This window comes from Harmonia axyridis, chromosome 2 (assembly GCF_914767665.1).
Source record: "Harmonia axyridis chromosome 2, icHarAxyr1.1, whole genome shotgun sequence".
Classification (NCBI taxonomy): domain Eukaryota; kingdom Metazoa; phylum Arthropoda; class Insecta; order Coleoptera; family Coccinellidae; genus Harmonia; species Harmonia axyridis.
In genome coordinates this window covers 8,936,006-8,952,377 of record NC_059502.1, presented here as the reverse complement: position 1 = coordinate 8,952,377, position 16,372 = coordinate 8,936,006, and the positions used below count along the sequence as shown (strand labels likewise).

Sequence of the window (16,372 nt, the reverse complement as noted above, 5' to 3'; positions counted from 1 at the left end):
AAAACTGTTTGTATAGAAAAATATTTTATATTTTGAACATAACCGATTTCTTTTTGAGTACAAAATTGTAAAAAATTAAGTATCTTTATAATGTAAGTGGAAGAGAGATTAAATCTACACAGTATGTACAACTTTCAAAAACTGAATAATACATAAAATGCTCTTCAATATGGAGCAAACCCTGATAATAATTTAATGTAACTAAAATTCTCAGAAGTAAGCTATCGCAACTTACAATTCATCATGTTTGGGACCTGAAAATTCACTATGAGATATAAATCCATTCTTGTCCTTGTCTTCATGCTGGAAAATCTCTTCAACCAACTTGTCGTGATCTGCCATCATCTTTTTGATGTCTTCGCTTTGATCTTCTCCTCCTACCATTTGTTTTTTCAAGTATTCACTTACCTAAAATCCCAAAAACATTCGGTGTGCATACAAACAATAAAGAAAATGGTGCAACAGACACTTTGAAAAAACGTGATATGATCATCTACAAAGCAATAAGGTGTTAGTGAAAAATAAATTCGTCAAATTTTGGTGTTCTAAATGAAAATAACGAATAAAATAAAGTGCATTACAGGCCAGACAATATTTGAACAATCCACTAGCTAATTTCTGCAGTACAGTTGAGCCTTATTGCAATTGTAAACTTTTAGAATGATTGGGATCACAGTTTTGATATTCTTCTTAAATTATCTATAGTTCTGGTTTTGCGATCAACATGAAATTTCAAAATCAAGTTTGATCACGGAGTGTTGAGAATGCATCTGCCCATTTGCTTCCTCTTCACAACTTTATGTTATATTAAAAAATTTTAATTGATTAAACATGACTGCTGAGTAAAATCGTGTAATTCAAAAATCAATAATATATAGTTCTTTCGAGTTTGAATCTGCTATATTTAGGTGCAACAATAAGATAATCATCATCTCCAACTATCGTGAAAACGAAACATACGAAGCGTCCACCAGTTTCAACATGCAATCAAGCAGCCAGTGCCCATAGTAAATCAGAAGAAACCAAAAGCGCCAGTCTACCTCCCGGTTTAGGTCCACCACCTCCAAAAAGAAAAAAGTTAGGTTAGTTGAGGTTAGGTTACTTTACCTCTTCACGACTAAGTTGGCTATCGTTGTTAGCGTCGATCTCCTTGAAGACATTGGTTGGTGGTGGGGCATCTCCGATGTTGATGAGCTCAACTTCGAACATAAGGGTGGCTCCAGCTGGGATGACGTTTCCTGCTCCCCTGTCACCGTAGCCTAGGCTTGGAGGGATGGTGAGCTTTCTCTTTTCACCGACGCACATGTCCAGGAGTCCCTGATCCCATCCCTTGATCACCTGGCCAACTCCAAGTTTGAAGGAGAAAGGTTGGTCTCTGTCGAAGCTAGAAGGGAAGAAGGATCGAATTGAGGTTAGCTGTACTAAGATTTTATGATTCTATTTCCGATAAAAAGTTTTGATGATAAATAAATAAAAATTCTGTCCCCTCATAAGTATTTTTTTGCTACATCCTATTGTTACAGAGCTTCTCTTTCTCTATTTCATATTTTATGAATTGACTCATAAATTAAAATAAATAAATACACGATCGAGTCTTAAAATCTAGTTTTAATGATAATCAAACGAATATCAGACGAGGTCAACTGGGACCAGAAGATCATTCCAGAACATCCTCGTTCTTTTGACATTTACCAAAAAACAATAAATTATAATAATTCATGAATCTCCCCAGAAGAACCGTCTAAACATCTTCTACTATTCAGTGAAATAAACAAGACGGAATGACATTTTTCTCGATCATCTCCCAGAAAACACAATATCACGTGACTAGACATCTCCACACCAGGACGCACATGTGCCAGGCGAAGGAGTCAAGAGTATACATCAAATATTCATGAATCAGTTTGCGCTTCTGCCAAGAGAAGGAAGTCGTAATCGTAAAATTTTTACATCTATTCGACACGTCCTGATTATTCCATTCTGGTAATTCGAAAATCCTGTGTCTTCGAGAGATGTTCCTTCTGCATGGCTTACACGGCATACTATCGATATGAGATTTGTTGGTGGGGCTGTAATGTTTTATTTAAGGAATAAGGGCAAATTTTATAACGACTTGAAATAATTGAAAAATATTGTTTGGAGAAATATTGTATTCATGTGTTTTTTCAATCAGGAATCCAATTGAAATCATTGAGTGATATTCCATCATTACACAACTAGTTGTGTGAGTTTATTGTTTTTCAAAATATTCTCTAGAAAGATTAATAACAGGCCAATTGAAAAGTCCCCGGTCTACTATAGTAAAACACATTTTTTTTGGCAAAATTCGATTTTATTAGTCAATATAGTTGCCTTCGAGGGCGATACAGCGACTATAGCGATCTTCCAACTTTTCGATACCATTTTTGTAGTACGATTTGTCTTTCACTTCAAAATAGGCCTCATTTTCGGGGATTACTTCTTCATCGGCGCTAAATTTCTTACCAGCGTGCATTCTTTTGAGGTCTGAGAACAGGAAAAAGTCGCTGGGGGCCAGATCAGGCGAATACGGTGGATGCAGAAGCAATTCGAAGCCCAATTCATGCAATTTTGCCATTGTTTTCATTGATTTGTGACACGGCGCATTGTCTTAATGAAATAGCACCTTTTTTTCTTTAAATGGGGCCGTTTTTTAACGATTTCATCCTTTAAACGATCCAATAACGCTTTATAATAATCGCTGTTCATGGTCTGGCCCATTTGGGGGTAATCAATGAATTTTATACCTTGCGCATCCCAGAATACTTATGCCATAACCTTGCCAGCTGACTGTTTTTCCTCGCTTTGGATTCGGTTCATCGTGCGCAGTCCACTCAGCTGACTGTCGATTGGACTCCAGAGTGAAATGATGGAGCCATTTCATCTATTGTCACATATCGACTTAAAAATTCAGGTTTATTGCACTTAAACAGCTTCAAGCACTGCACAGAATCATTAACAGGTTGTTGCTTTTGATGTATTGTGCGAGCTCGCGCGGCACCCATTTTGCACACATGTTCTCATGTACAAATATTCATGAATGATGAAATGTATACGTTCAGATGATATTTTCAGAATGTCTGCTGTCTCGATCAACTTCACTTTACGGTCATTCAAAATTATTTTGTGAACTTTTTTATTTCTTCGACAGTGACAGCCTCTTTTGAGCGTCCACTGCGTGTGCCGTCTTCGGTGCTCATTTCACCACGTTTAACCTTAGCATACTTTCAGTGATGACTGATAATTGATTTTCCTGGTGCAGACCCCGGAAACTCTTCATCAAGCCAAGATTTTGCTTCAATTAATGGACGGACTGCTGTCAAATTTTGACACGTATCGTTTGAAGGTTGGTATTAACTAAAAATCATATGAATTTAATACTAGCCCTGCCATCTGTGCATCAGACCGGGGATTTTTCAATTGGACGAATACACTTTTCCTAAGTGCATTAGTGTAACCAATTTTCAAAGTGGTCCCAATCAGTTAGCTCCAAAACGTGCATTTAGAAGTCATAAATACCTCTTTTGGGGTTGAAAACGTTCACCACGAAATTTTCTCCTTTTATTTATATATTTAAGACATATTTATGGTCTTTTGTGCCATCAATATCAGAGCTGTCCTCGCCATTCGTAGTCTACAGCTCGTTCTCCAGTTCCAGAGTTCTAATGAACTCCAGTATCTGGGATCGCTTCAAGGAAGTACAGAACTTTTTTTCAACTAGGGCGAAGATTAGTTTTTAAAGTTTTTAGTTTTAGTTTAGTTTCCAAACACAGATGGCGTTAGCGTCTAACCTATACACGTACCGACTGATTTCGAAATCACCAATAGAAATAGAATTACAGTCTAACCAAACAACATTCCGAATGGGAAATCCTCAACATAAAATCGAGCTCAAATAAACATAATCCAGTAAACTGAGACGATCCAGACGCCAATCGATGAATCATATATCTCGTCGGGAATCAATTCATCACTTTGATAACTCGAAATCGTGATACGATTCCGCTTGCCTTTCCCCAAACAGAAATTTTTCCCGTGGGACAAGTCAGCCTCTTCTCTGATTAAACATTTAGCTGGATTCCTTATACGCCCGCCTACCTGAGGATAGGAAGGTGGTAGTAAATAATTATTATAGGGCTGTTGGGAATTTTGTACAGGTGAGTACACGAAGAAATAAAGTTGTCTGGCTTGGCTGCCTGCTCTAGCCTGATGGATTCTGAGGCATTTTCGAATAAATATCCCAACAGCACGAGGAACTAGGGTCGTCAGATCAATCCTGGGGAGAATCAGGGGTCCGGATGAGGTCAGATTTTATTCGGTGCGTCCTATAGGGTCTTTAAATCCGCATGTCAATTATAAGTGGAGTGTTTTCGTGGCAATAACACGCATCAGACAAATAACATCTTAATTTATTTGAATGAACTCATTTATTGTTATTATTTTCTAATTGTTAACTAACATCTGAAAGTCATAATTTTCTTGTTTGTATAAAGGGTGTTTTTTTTCGAGGTATATAACTTTGAGTTGGCATTACTGTTCAAGATGGCGACCGATTTAACAACTGTCAAGTGATTTATTCTCAGTTTGGTTTGGCAATTCATCATGAATAGACTTACGCCTGAACAACGCTTACAAATAGTGCAATTTTATTTCGAAAATAATGGTTCTGTGCGGAATACGTATCGCCACTACGTCCATTTTATCGTCGACAAAATCGTCCATCAGAGTAGTTAATTCGATTAACCATGGAACGTTTTCGCACCACGTTTACTCTTATTGATAATTCGCATCCCCAGAGACGCCGTACGGTGCGTACAGAAGAAGCTATTGCTACTGTAGAGCGTAGCATTGAGGAAGACCCGAATGAGTCTATCCGCCATCGAGCACAGGAATTGGATCTGTGTCCATCCACTTTATTGAAGATTTTGCGGAAGGATCTTGGTTTGCGTGCTTACAAATTCCAACTGGTGCAAGAATTGAAGCCAAACGATCATCAAGTAAGGCGTAGATTCGTCGAATGGGCCCAAGATTGCCGTTGTTCCCAATTTTCATAAGCGAATTTTGTTTAGCGATGAGGCGCATTTCTGGATGAATGGCTTCGTCAACAAACAAAACTGCCGCATTTGGAGTGAAGCTAATCCTCAAGTGTATGTGGAAACACCGTTACATCCAGAAAAACTGACTGTTTGGTGCGCTTTATGGGCTGGTGGAATCATTGGTCCGTACTTCTTCAAAAACGATGATGGCCAGAACGTTACAGTCAATGGTGATCGGTATAGAGCCATGATTACTAACTTTTTGTTCCTGAATTGAACAACCATGATGTCCAGGAGCTGTGGTTCCAACAAGACGGCGCAACATGTCACACAGTTTGTACCACAATCGATTTATTGAAAGACACGTTTGGTGACCGCCTAATTTCACGTTTTAGACCTGTGAATTGGCCTCCAAGATCTTGTGATTTAACACCGCAAGACTACTTTCTGTGGGGCTATGTAAAGTCATTGGTCTATGCGGATAAGCCACAAACCCTTGACCATTGGGAGGCCACATTCGCCATGTTATTGCCGATATACGGCCACAAATGTTGGAAAAAGTCATCGAAAATTGGACGTCCAGATTGGACTACATCCGAGCCAGCCATGTGGCGGTCATATGCCAAAAATCATATTTTAAATGTAATGCCACAAGATTATCTTGCTGATAAATAAAATTCATGTCAATCGAATAATCCATCGTTGTTTTATTGCAATTTTAAGTTCTATAGCTCTTAAAAAAACACCCTTTACAAAACTCTCAGTTCAAGATTATGATTAGTTTTCCATAAACGTCTAATAGGCCTTCCCGGTGAATCACCCTGTATTCTCAGTTGTTCAGTTAAGATTCTTCACATCACTAACTTGTCCCAACAGCTCAATTTTATTCACCATATAAGTAGTGAATTTTTAAGCGTCTATCGTTCCATTTTTAGCAATGACGTAGTTTTCACCTGTCAAATGTCAAAAAATGACAGTTGCCCAGATAGCGGCCTATTCAAATTGAAACCCTTCACAAACCTAATTAGTACCTGTGAACCTCTAATCACTCATCAACACGCCGACAATTACAGCAGTCCAAACTGTCTATTGTGCCCATCGGTACTATCTAGAATGCCGCCGCAGAATCGAGGACTGGATAACCGGCTAATCTGGCGTGGTCAATCGGCCCGAGCAAATTCTCGTCATTTGCGGGAGGTTTCAATTTTCTGCTTCAATATGAAGATATCTTAGGATGAGGCTCATCGAATGCTCTCATGTATCTATAGTGAGACCGGTATTAGTGAAAGAACGTGCCGAGAGTGGTTTCAACGCTTCAAGAACGGTGATTTTGACGTCAAAGTCCAGCATGGCGGTGGAAGAGAGAAGGATTTCGAAGATGTAGAATTGGAGGCATTAATTGATCAAGACTCGTATCAAACGCAACAAGAATTGGCAGGATTATTAGATTGATTTAGAAACAAGGAAATTGGGTGCTGTACGAGTTGACGCCGAGAGATATTGAACGGCGTTTGTTTGCTTGTTGTAAAATGCTGCATGCAAGGCCAAGCCGCAAGGGATTTCTGCATCGCATTGTGACTGGGGACCAAAAATGGGTTCATTGCAGAAAATCATGGGGATATCCCGGCCATGCTTCCACGTCGACGGCAAAACCGTCTTAAAAAAATACGTTGTAATGTCATTTGTGGAATGCCTAATTACCAAGTTTTCGTCTACAGCAGCAATATTCTCAGTTAAGATTCTTCACATCACTAACTTGTCCCAACAGCTCAATTTTATTTACAATTTTATTCAGTGAATTTTTGAGCGTCTATCGTTCCATTTTTAGCAATGACATAGTTTTCACCTGTCAAATGTCAAAAGATGACAGTTGCCCAGATATCGGCCTATTCAAAATGAAACCCTTCACAAACCTAATTAGTACCTGTAAACCTCTAATCACTCATCAACACGCCGACAATTCCAGCAGTCTAAACCGTCTATTGTGTGCCCATCGGCACAATCTAGCAGGCCGCCGCAGAATCGAGGACTCGATAACCGGCTAATCTGGCGTGTTCAATCGGCCCGAGCGGCCGTATCTCATCCAGGACAGCGAGGAGAGCGCTGAAACTTTACGTGCATTGTGACTGCGGCCGACGCCGCAAACTGTGTCCTACGATAACGCACCGCACTCCTGGGAAATGACCCGATGTGTCAAATAAACCGCGGGATTGCGATACTTTGCCTCTATTAGCCGATGGAGGCGCCGCGATCGATCCAGACGATAATTTAAATGTCCCCAGATGGGGATGATCTCCCTCCCCACTGTCCTAGCATAGCTGTTGTCTGTGCCGTTTCGGTGTTTGGGTGGATTAAGCTTGTCGACGAAAAAATTTTGGAGGAGAGTGAGTTAATCCGGGATTAAGTTAAACTCGGTTTTATTGGGGCAAAATTGTTGTTCTATATATAGAGGGTGTTTGGTGAAGATTTGTCAAAAATTCAGGGGGTGGTTTCTTGATTGAAATTCTGACAACTTTGCTTCAGCCGTTCTGCTATAGATGGCTGTGGTGGTAAGTGGTAGTCGAAATGAGTAGGTCGTAGATGTCATAAATTAAGCTTAGGTATTTGTTAACATAACGCCATCGAAATATTAGTCGATTTGTGGCTGCATTATAAAATTATTCTTGATTGACATGTCAGCTTACGAGCCAAATTCTCGTCATTTGCGGGAGATAATTTTCTGCTTCAATATTAAGAAATCTGCGGCTGAGGCTAATCGAATGCTCTCAAATACCTATGATGCGGCCGCTATTAATGGAAGAAATAGCCGAGAGTGGTTTCAGCGCTTCAAGAACGGTGATTTAGACATCGAAGACCAGCTTGGCGGTAGGAGCTAGAAGGTTTTGAAGATGCAGAATTGGAGGCATTACTTGATCAAGACTAGTGTCAAACGCAACAAGAATTGGCAGGATCATTGGGAGTGACGCAACAAGCCATTTCAAAACGGCTGAACGTCATGGGAATGATTCAGAACAAGGAAATTGGGTACCGTACGAGTTGAAGCCGAGATATGTTGAACGGAGTTTGTTTGCTAGTGAACAGCAACAGGCAAAGATGGAAGGGGTCTGCATCGCATTGTGATTGGAGAAGAAAAATAGGTTCATTGCGATAATCCCAAGCGCAGAAAATCATGGAGATATTTCGACCCTCTCACGTTGACGGTCAAACCGTGTATTCACATTTCCAAGGTCATGCTCAGTATTTGGTGGGAGTTGTTAAAACTGAAACAATTAGAGGCGATCATTATTGAACGCAATCCATACGTTTGGGCTGAGCATTGAAAGATAAACGGCCGCAATACAACGAGAGACATGATGAAGTGATTTTACAGCATGACAATGCTCGACCCCATGTTGCGAAAGTGGTCAAGACATATGTACTTGGAGGTTGCTCTTTCGGATTATCACTTGTTTCGATCAATAACAAACGGCCTGACTGACCAGCACTTCCGGTTTTCTGAAGAAGTAAAAAATTGGATCGATTCGTACACTGCTCGAAAGATGGGAGAAAGTATTAGCCAGCGATGGACAATGAAGTGAACTTCTAGGACACTCTAAGCAAAATCTTGCGATTTCCAATAACTAATTGGCACTGATGAAATACCACATTCAGCTTATACATACTTATTTAATCTTAATGGGACACAATGTCCTCTAATAAGAGAACCTGCGTTTCCAGAAAAATAATGTAATGTCGAAGGGATCAATAAAGAATTTGAATGAGTTTTGGGTTCTTACTAGATAGAACAGTGGCGCTCGCACTTGATATATGTATAAAAGGAGGTACATCGATAAGAGAAGGACATTTCTGTATTCTCTTGAAATTTTCTGATAATTACATCAAGACTTCGAGAGAGAATAGCAAAAAAATCGTTTTTTGTGTACCTATAACTTTACGGCTTGCAAATTTACAAATGTGTGAGAATTTGTTACTTTCACAGTTACTGTGCCAATTTCTCTTTCCGTTACTTTTAAAGATTTTCATTCCTTACGTTTAGAATCCACAAATCGATGTCGCGATCTGAATATTACTGAGTATAACTGTATTCCATTTATCTGTCCCACCCGCTGTCTCACATTGCAGAATACACGATATAAATTTCAGTGGAATCCAGTGGCGGCACGTGATTTTTCTGTTTTCACAGAAAATACGATTAATTGTGGAAATTTAATTCAGCAAGTATTGAGAAAACAGTTTTAGAGTTCCATATATACGTTCAGAATTTAACTATAAGTTTAAATCCTAGAAAAGTGATTTACGGGGAGGTTACTGCCCCTTTCACCATCCCTCATCAGCCGCCTCTGGTGGAAAGCGCCCCGGACATTCTACTGTCTGTCCCAGTTCCTTTCATGATTAATTACCAGAACCTCTGTGTCAAATCGCTTCCATTCCAACTCTTCCTGTGTCCATTTCAACCAGTTGATAGTGTGACTGACAATCTATAGATACAGCTTTTGTAACGGCACCGTCATTGTAGTGCAATGAAAAAAACCTTCATGTGGTTGCTAATTGAATGGCGGATCTCCCAGAGGTATAAATGAATGGATATATTGTTTTGGGAGCTTTGTTCAACAACCCGAAGATTATTGACATTTTCGAGATATGAAGTGGCCAATTCAGATGAATTGAATTGGTTGAAACATTCGGTACCTTTATCTGATATAATTTGAGTATATTTATGCCAATCAAAATGTTTACTTTGTTGTGCATAATGAACAAGATCTGTTTTATACACCGTAAAGTATGGAACAACTTCATTTTTAGCTAAACAGATCATTTTAAGAAATAATCCTGAAACACGTCGATTTTTAATTTTAATATACAGGATGAATTACTTTCTAGCAATGACGTCACCGTCATTTTTTTAAATAGAACATCCCCATTTTCTCAATTTTCCGATTACTCTAGCTGAGCTGATTCGAAAAATGTATCACATGTTGATTCCAATTGGTACAGGGTGGACAAAAATATAAATATAAATTTTGTGTGTGCTCATAAAGTAACGCGTAACATTCTTAATTAGTTAAATTAACACCTTTATTAGTTAAATTAATAAAAATGTATAAAAATAAGAAATAATTTTTTTCATATTCTGTCTGCTAGACCACAAGTACCAAACATGTTTGGGAACAGCTCATTTTTATCAATCTAAAAATGTAGCAAACCACAGGGTGTTACATTCTAACCAATTGCCGCTAAACAATGAGTATTTTTGATAATATTGTTAATTTAACTAATAAAGAATGTTACGCGTTACTTTATGAGCACACACAAAACTATTCTATTTTTGTTCACTCTGTACCAATTGGAATCAACATGTGATACATTTTTGGAATCAGCTCAGCTAGAGTAATCGGAAAATTGAGATAAAATGGGGGTGTCCATTAAAAAAAAAATGACGGTGACGTCATTAATCGAAAGTAATTCACCCTGTATATTAGATTATTATTTTATAATACGGTAAATTAAAATAAAAAATCGACATGTTTCAGGATTATTTTTTAAAATGGTCTGTTCTGCTAAAAATGAATTTGTTCCATACTTTACGGATACATTGTATATTATTTGAGATGAGATTTATTATTATTTCATCGTTGTCCATTATTTCATCTAGATGATATGAATTTCGGCATGAACATTTGTGTGATTATTCTACATAAAAACTAAACATGAATATAGATCCATTTGATGGAAATATTTTAAGATATTCATGAAGTGATCAACGTCATATTTTGTATGAATATAGAAAAACTTATTCCATATCTACATGAAATAATGTATTTAATTTTCTATTTTGAAATTGTTGTAATCGATTCATTATTCGTTGTATCGTAGACAAATTTGAAACTGAATTATCTTTACACGATACAAAAGTATCGCTACGACAAAGCAAGTGTAAGAGAATATCCAAATGTATCGGTACGACGTCATTCTCAACAATCAAATCATTCTCAAACAACAACATTTCAAGAAAATATTTGGGTTTACATCCTTATAACATTCAACTGAATGAAAATACTCTGACGCCATTATACCAACGTAAACATCGTTTATTCTCTGAGTTTGCTCTTGAACAACTACAAATGATTAACAATTTAAGCGAAAATATTATTCAGCTATGAAAATTCATATAAAAGAGTTGGGACACTATAAAATCCAGACAAAATCACTGTGATGTGTGAAATTCATGCTGGCTGAGTGATTGTCGAAGAGTGACCGTAAATGAAGAATAATATAGAATAATGTTAACTGATTTTTTTCTTTCTAGAATAACCTGGAGTAAATGTGGTTTCAACAAGATGGTGCCACCTGCCACCCAGCATTTTTTGAAAACAAAATTTGGTGATGAAATTATCTCCAAACCTTGTGAGCTCTTTCTTTGGGAAAATGTTAAATCAATATTTCGAATTGCCATATTTACCGAAACCTTATTCGCATTAGGTATGCCTAAGCCCATTAAGAAAGAGTCATCGTGTTTACGGCCGGCCGGCCGGCGAGAATTGATTCGCCATCGACGAGATGAACCTTATTTTTTGAGACCATTCTAGACTCAAATTCTAAAAGTACACACATCGTGACGAAATTATGGGATTTCTGTTTGGGGAACGTTCTCTAAAATGTTGAGTAGGTGTTGTCAATAATGTGTGAATAATCGTTTGAAACTTCATTGATGCATACTATTTACTAGAGCATCGAACATTTCTAAGTGAAATTTCATTCTTTATTGTGGAAAAACCCATTTAAAATACAACATATGAATGTTTTATTTGTTTTAAATCTAACATGCTATGAAAATGTGTAACGGAACGTCTACCATTCGTTTCAGAGAACGAATTATGAGTTTAGAAAGTACCAGCGACATCCATACTTTCACTGGTTTCGAAATCATCAATTTTAAATTGATGATCATCAATCATATCATGCGAAATGGAAGTGATAAAAATTATTGAATATAATTAATCACCCGCAAAAACGGAGACTTGAGTTTTAGAAATGATTCTAATGAAGAAACAGAATAGGTATTCATAATTTTACACCAATTGATTTCAAATTATATCTGAGTATTACAAACGATTGCTTATGAATAATAAGTAATAAATATTAGTATTTGTCACATAAAACATGAATAGGTTTGCACTTGTAGTTCTTGGTGTGATGATTTTTTCAAATATAATTTTCGCTTTCACATTGCTAATGAAATTCAAATTTTACCGAAAAAAATCATGAATTTTTCAGAAATTTTGTATTTTTACAATTTTTCCTTACAGTCTTATAACGATAATAATAATAATAATAGTTCAAAAGCATTATCAATGTAAGGGTTTTTAAAAACCTACAGAACATCTGTAAATTTCCATTATTTCTTATTTCAAATTGTTTGATTCTCAATTCGAAGAATGAGAAGCGATACAGCATGTGTAGTAGAAGGTAGAACATATTTTGAAAGTTATTTGCACTTTTTATCTGTAACATTCATGATATTACATCTAAAGTAATTTTGATCAGGCTGTCATCCAAAATTGACCACTCTGTACGAAATAATTTAATGAAATTCTTGTCGTGTAAAAGAAATAAGTTGTTTTCTCACATCAACAACGGTCTAGTTGGCAGGTGAGCGAAGTAATTCTCTGGAAAACTCATGAAGCTTGTTCAATAATTCATTGACATCGTAAGGTTTAAGACTTTCTATATGTAATGAAAAATTCATATAAGAGTTACTTCCACGGAAGAAGAATTTGCCACTAAAACATCAAGATTATAGTCTACTTTAAAACATAGGTACAAAAATTTATCTCGCCATGGAATATTCATACTTCATTTTTGGGAATAATAGTTCATTAAAGCCTAATCGACCCAAAAACTGTTGATAATAATTCTTCTCAAAAAATCGCCAAACTGTCATAAATTCTCTGATGACGTCACAGTTTGCTACCTACAATATCGATTACACAGAATCAGGAAATTTCAAACGTATGTTGCTATGAAGATATTTTGGTCTATTCAATTGTAATTTAGTTATGATATTTTCGTTTCTGACGTTCAAAATTGGTTTGGTTACTCAAATAAGGTTTTGAATAGGACGTTTCATTTTGAGATCTGAAATATGTCATTTTTTGACATTTGACAAGAAAAAACTATGCCATTACTGAAAATGGAACGATACACGATTTGATAAGGCAGTGAAATTGTTAAAATCACTATGTACAAAATTGGTGAAAAGTCACAGTTCGCTAAACTAAAGCACTTCTGGCCGGCAATAGTTGAACTGGTGGAAAAATTTGAACTGCTGGGACAAGTAAGTGATGTGATGAATCGAAACCGTGTGCGTCACTCAAGATTCCTCGAGCGCCGAGAGACTGAAGCATTCGCCAGTGTGACTTTATTAGTAGTTTTCTCACATTTCTATGAAATCTATTGGTAGATTTTGGTAGTTTCAGAAATATTCTTTCAAACTTGGCCAAAACGGCCTAAGATTTTCAATCAACGCCAGCATCTTCAGCTCCTGTTGAAATACAATTTTCCAGAGCTGCTCTTACAGTTATAAAAACCCGGAATAGGTTACGCGATTAATCTATAAGCTGCCTCATGTGTCTTAGATCCTGGATGGAAAATTATGAAATCAAACAAAGCCTGGAGGTTTCTCAATATTGAGAAACATTATTTTTGTATTATTTTGTTATGATTTCATTTATGCTTCTATTTCAAAAAAGTTGATATTTTCCGTTATTTTCTACAATAAGTTTAATAAATGAATGTGTTTCTTGCAAGGTTCCATCTCATTACATAATTTTTTCATTGATGTGACACTACACATATTTTTATTACAAAAAAGTTGATATTTTTGGTTATTTCAAACAAGAAGATTAATATATAAAACTATTTTTTGGTTTCTTATCATTTCATCTTTTTTTTTATTGATGTGACACTACACAATGAAACTGCTGAAAATCAAGTACCTTGATATGATTCAAGTACTTGATGAATGAATGCTTGTCTTGAGATTGAAAAACTACTACTTGACAAGCCAAGTAGCTTGAAAATCAAGCCAAGCCGGGAATCCCTATTTTCTATACCTTCCTATTTACAATAAAATACAGATCCATTGATTTCTCTTAAAATATATCCTTTTTTTTAGTATCAAAATGAAACCTCTTATTGAAAAACCTTTTATAATAGTGCCAGACGCTTCTCAGAAATCAGCTCAGAAATAGACAACAAAATAGGCATAAAAATAGACACGAAAGAGAACCAGCGTGATCCAGTGTTAAGAAGACACTTCGGGTTGGGTGTTATTCAAAATAATCAAAACATCCTCGCATCCTGGCCTGCCGAAGGCAAATGATCCTTTGTATACCAGTCCTCGCGAATTTCACTCGCCTACCTCGCCATTTATAATTGAAAAATTCCAAAAAGTATGATTCCTCTGTCGATAACAGACGGCGAGGCGAAATTACATATTTTTTTTCACGTCCTCAACGAAATCCAGACTCACTCGAGTTGCACTCGTTGAACGAGAGCAGGATCGGTGCTAATTAGGGCAGCGGTCGACTCAAAAGTTGAAATAAAAATTGATGCACTTCAGCGGCGGAGCGTAGGAGGCTGGCAAAGACTTCCGACTTGTACGTGTATGCAAGCACGAGATTAAATAATTTCGACTAGGGGCGCCCTCAGAGCTATTGAGACTGGACAGGGTTGGATTTAGGAGTATTTCTTTAGTGACGGTGAAGTCAACTTAGTCCTTATCAGTCTTATTTTCGTAGAAATCAAGTACCTTCTCAACCTTCCATAAAAAAATAAAAACTTTGGAAGACCTGAAAAAGAAATCTAAAGCGTTTTATTTTCATTGCAAATTTGGCAACATCGACTAGGGATTCACGGCTTGGCTTTATTTTCAAGCTACTTGGCTTGATCTTGACTTGATAGAAAGACCATCAAATTTGTTATTTTTGTTCATAACACATCACTCAATAGAAGCATTACAGGCATTAACATAGTTAGCTGACGCAGAGCAGACCGACGTTACACACGAAAATCTGGAGCAATCTGGTTTCTCCATAAGCGAACGTACTAGCACAACTTGACACTGGTTGAAGGCGACTGTCAGCTATCGATCTGAAGGATCCAGATTTTCGTCGTTTCGTCAAGATTCCGCATTGAATTCGAAGGATGCACATGAAATACATGAAAAATTGATCAGCATTCTCTGTTTCCCTCAATAGTTTGACAAAAGGATGGAATTCACCACATTCCTCCCTATTCCGAAAGGTGTACCGAATATTATCTGTGGAAACATTCTAGAAAGTACATAATGGAGAAGATAACCTGACAACGATTGCAAATACAGCTGAAGCATCGCCAAATATCAATATCTATTGGAGACACAAAGTATTAAGTTTTATGAATCAATTTGAAGAACAATTTATCAATCTCTGATAGTGTGTTGCAAATTATTGTCTGAATATTGAATTATATTGAAATAGTAATATTGATGAAAAGCCATATGTATAACTGAAAGAAATCCTGAAGTAGATAATTTATAGAACAAGCATAAAATAAAATTTTTTATAATTTTTATTACTTCGGCATCGATGAAAAAGATGCATTGTTTCTTATAGTAATGATATCTCAAAAAAACTTCATGGCCCTTGGACATAATGTAATTAGAGAAATAATTTTAACATTTTTGGACTATTTTGGCTGATATCTTCTCGATCCTTGCTTCAAATATTGGACGAACTTATGATAATAACCAATGTTTATATTTTTATTCACCATCAAAGCCGTCTATAGTGTCTAGTGTCTATACTATACCATTCAATATTTGGACCATAGAGAACTCAGAGAAAATGTCTCATAAAAAGAAAATAAATGTTTATACGACAGAAAAAAAATGATCTTCACGTATGACAATTTGATTCAAACAATATTTAGTTATGTAGTTCCCATGGTGATGCTCGTTTTGTCGCGACTGAGCAAATAATTTGGCAAACCCACTGCGATGGTAGAATATTTGCTCGAATATTTCTTTTACGTGCAGAGTAACAGTATGTATTATTACATTCATAAAAGTCTTTGTTTCCATTTACATATATTCTCGTTGAATAATCATATTGAATATCTACCACTCCAGATAAAAATTAGTATTATAAATGAAAATTTTATTAGGATATCGAAAATTGAGACAAGTCTGGAAGCGACACCACCGCAATTTACAATAAAACATAAAACATTCATTTCCTATGTTCATAAGCAAGTAATGCCTAGAAAATAAATATACA

At 36.6% G+C, this 16,372-nt stretch overlaps 1 protein-coding gene across 2 annotated transcripts in view; it reads right to left on the bottom strand.

The window, feature by feature from the left end:
- The window catches only part of LOC123674080 (FK506-binding protein 2), a 39,196-nt gene that overhangs the window by 1,696 nt on the left and 21,128 nt on the right, over positions 1 to 16,372 (bottom strand). The window contains exons 2-3 of one of the 2 annotated variants that reach the window (XM_045608939.1): positions 1,108 to 1,384; positions 236 to 408 (exon numbers count right to left, since the gene is read on the bottom strand). In XM_045608939.1, coding sequence (XP_045464895.1) covers positions 236 to 408; positions 1,108 to 1,384 — 450 coding nt within the window. The remainder of the gene's footprint in view (positions 1 to 235; positions 409 to 1,107; positions 1,385 to 16,372) is intronic. The other variant, XM_045608940.1, reaches the window with a different exon arrangement.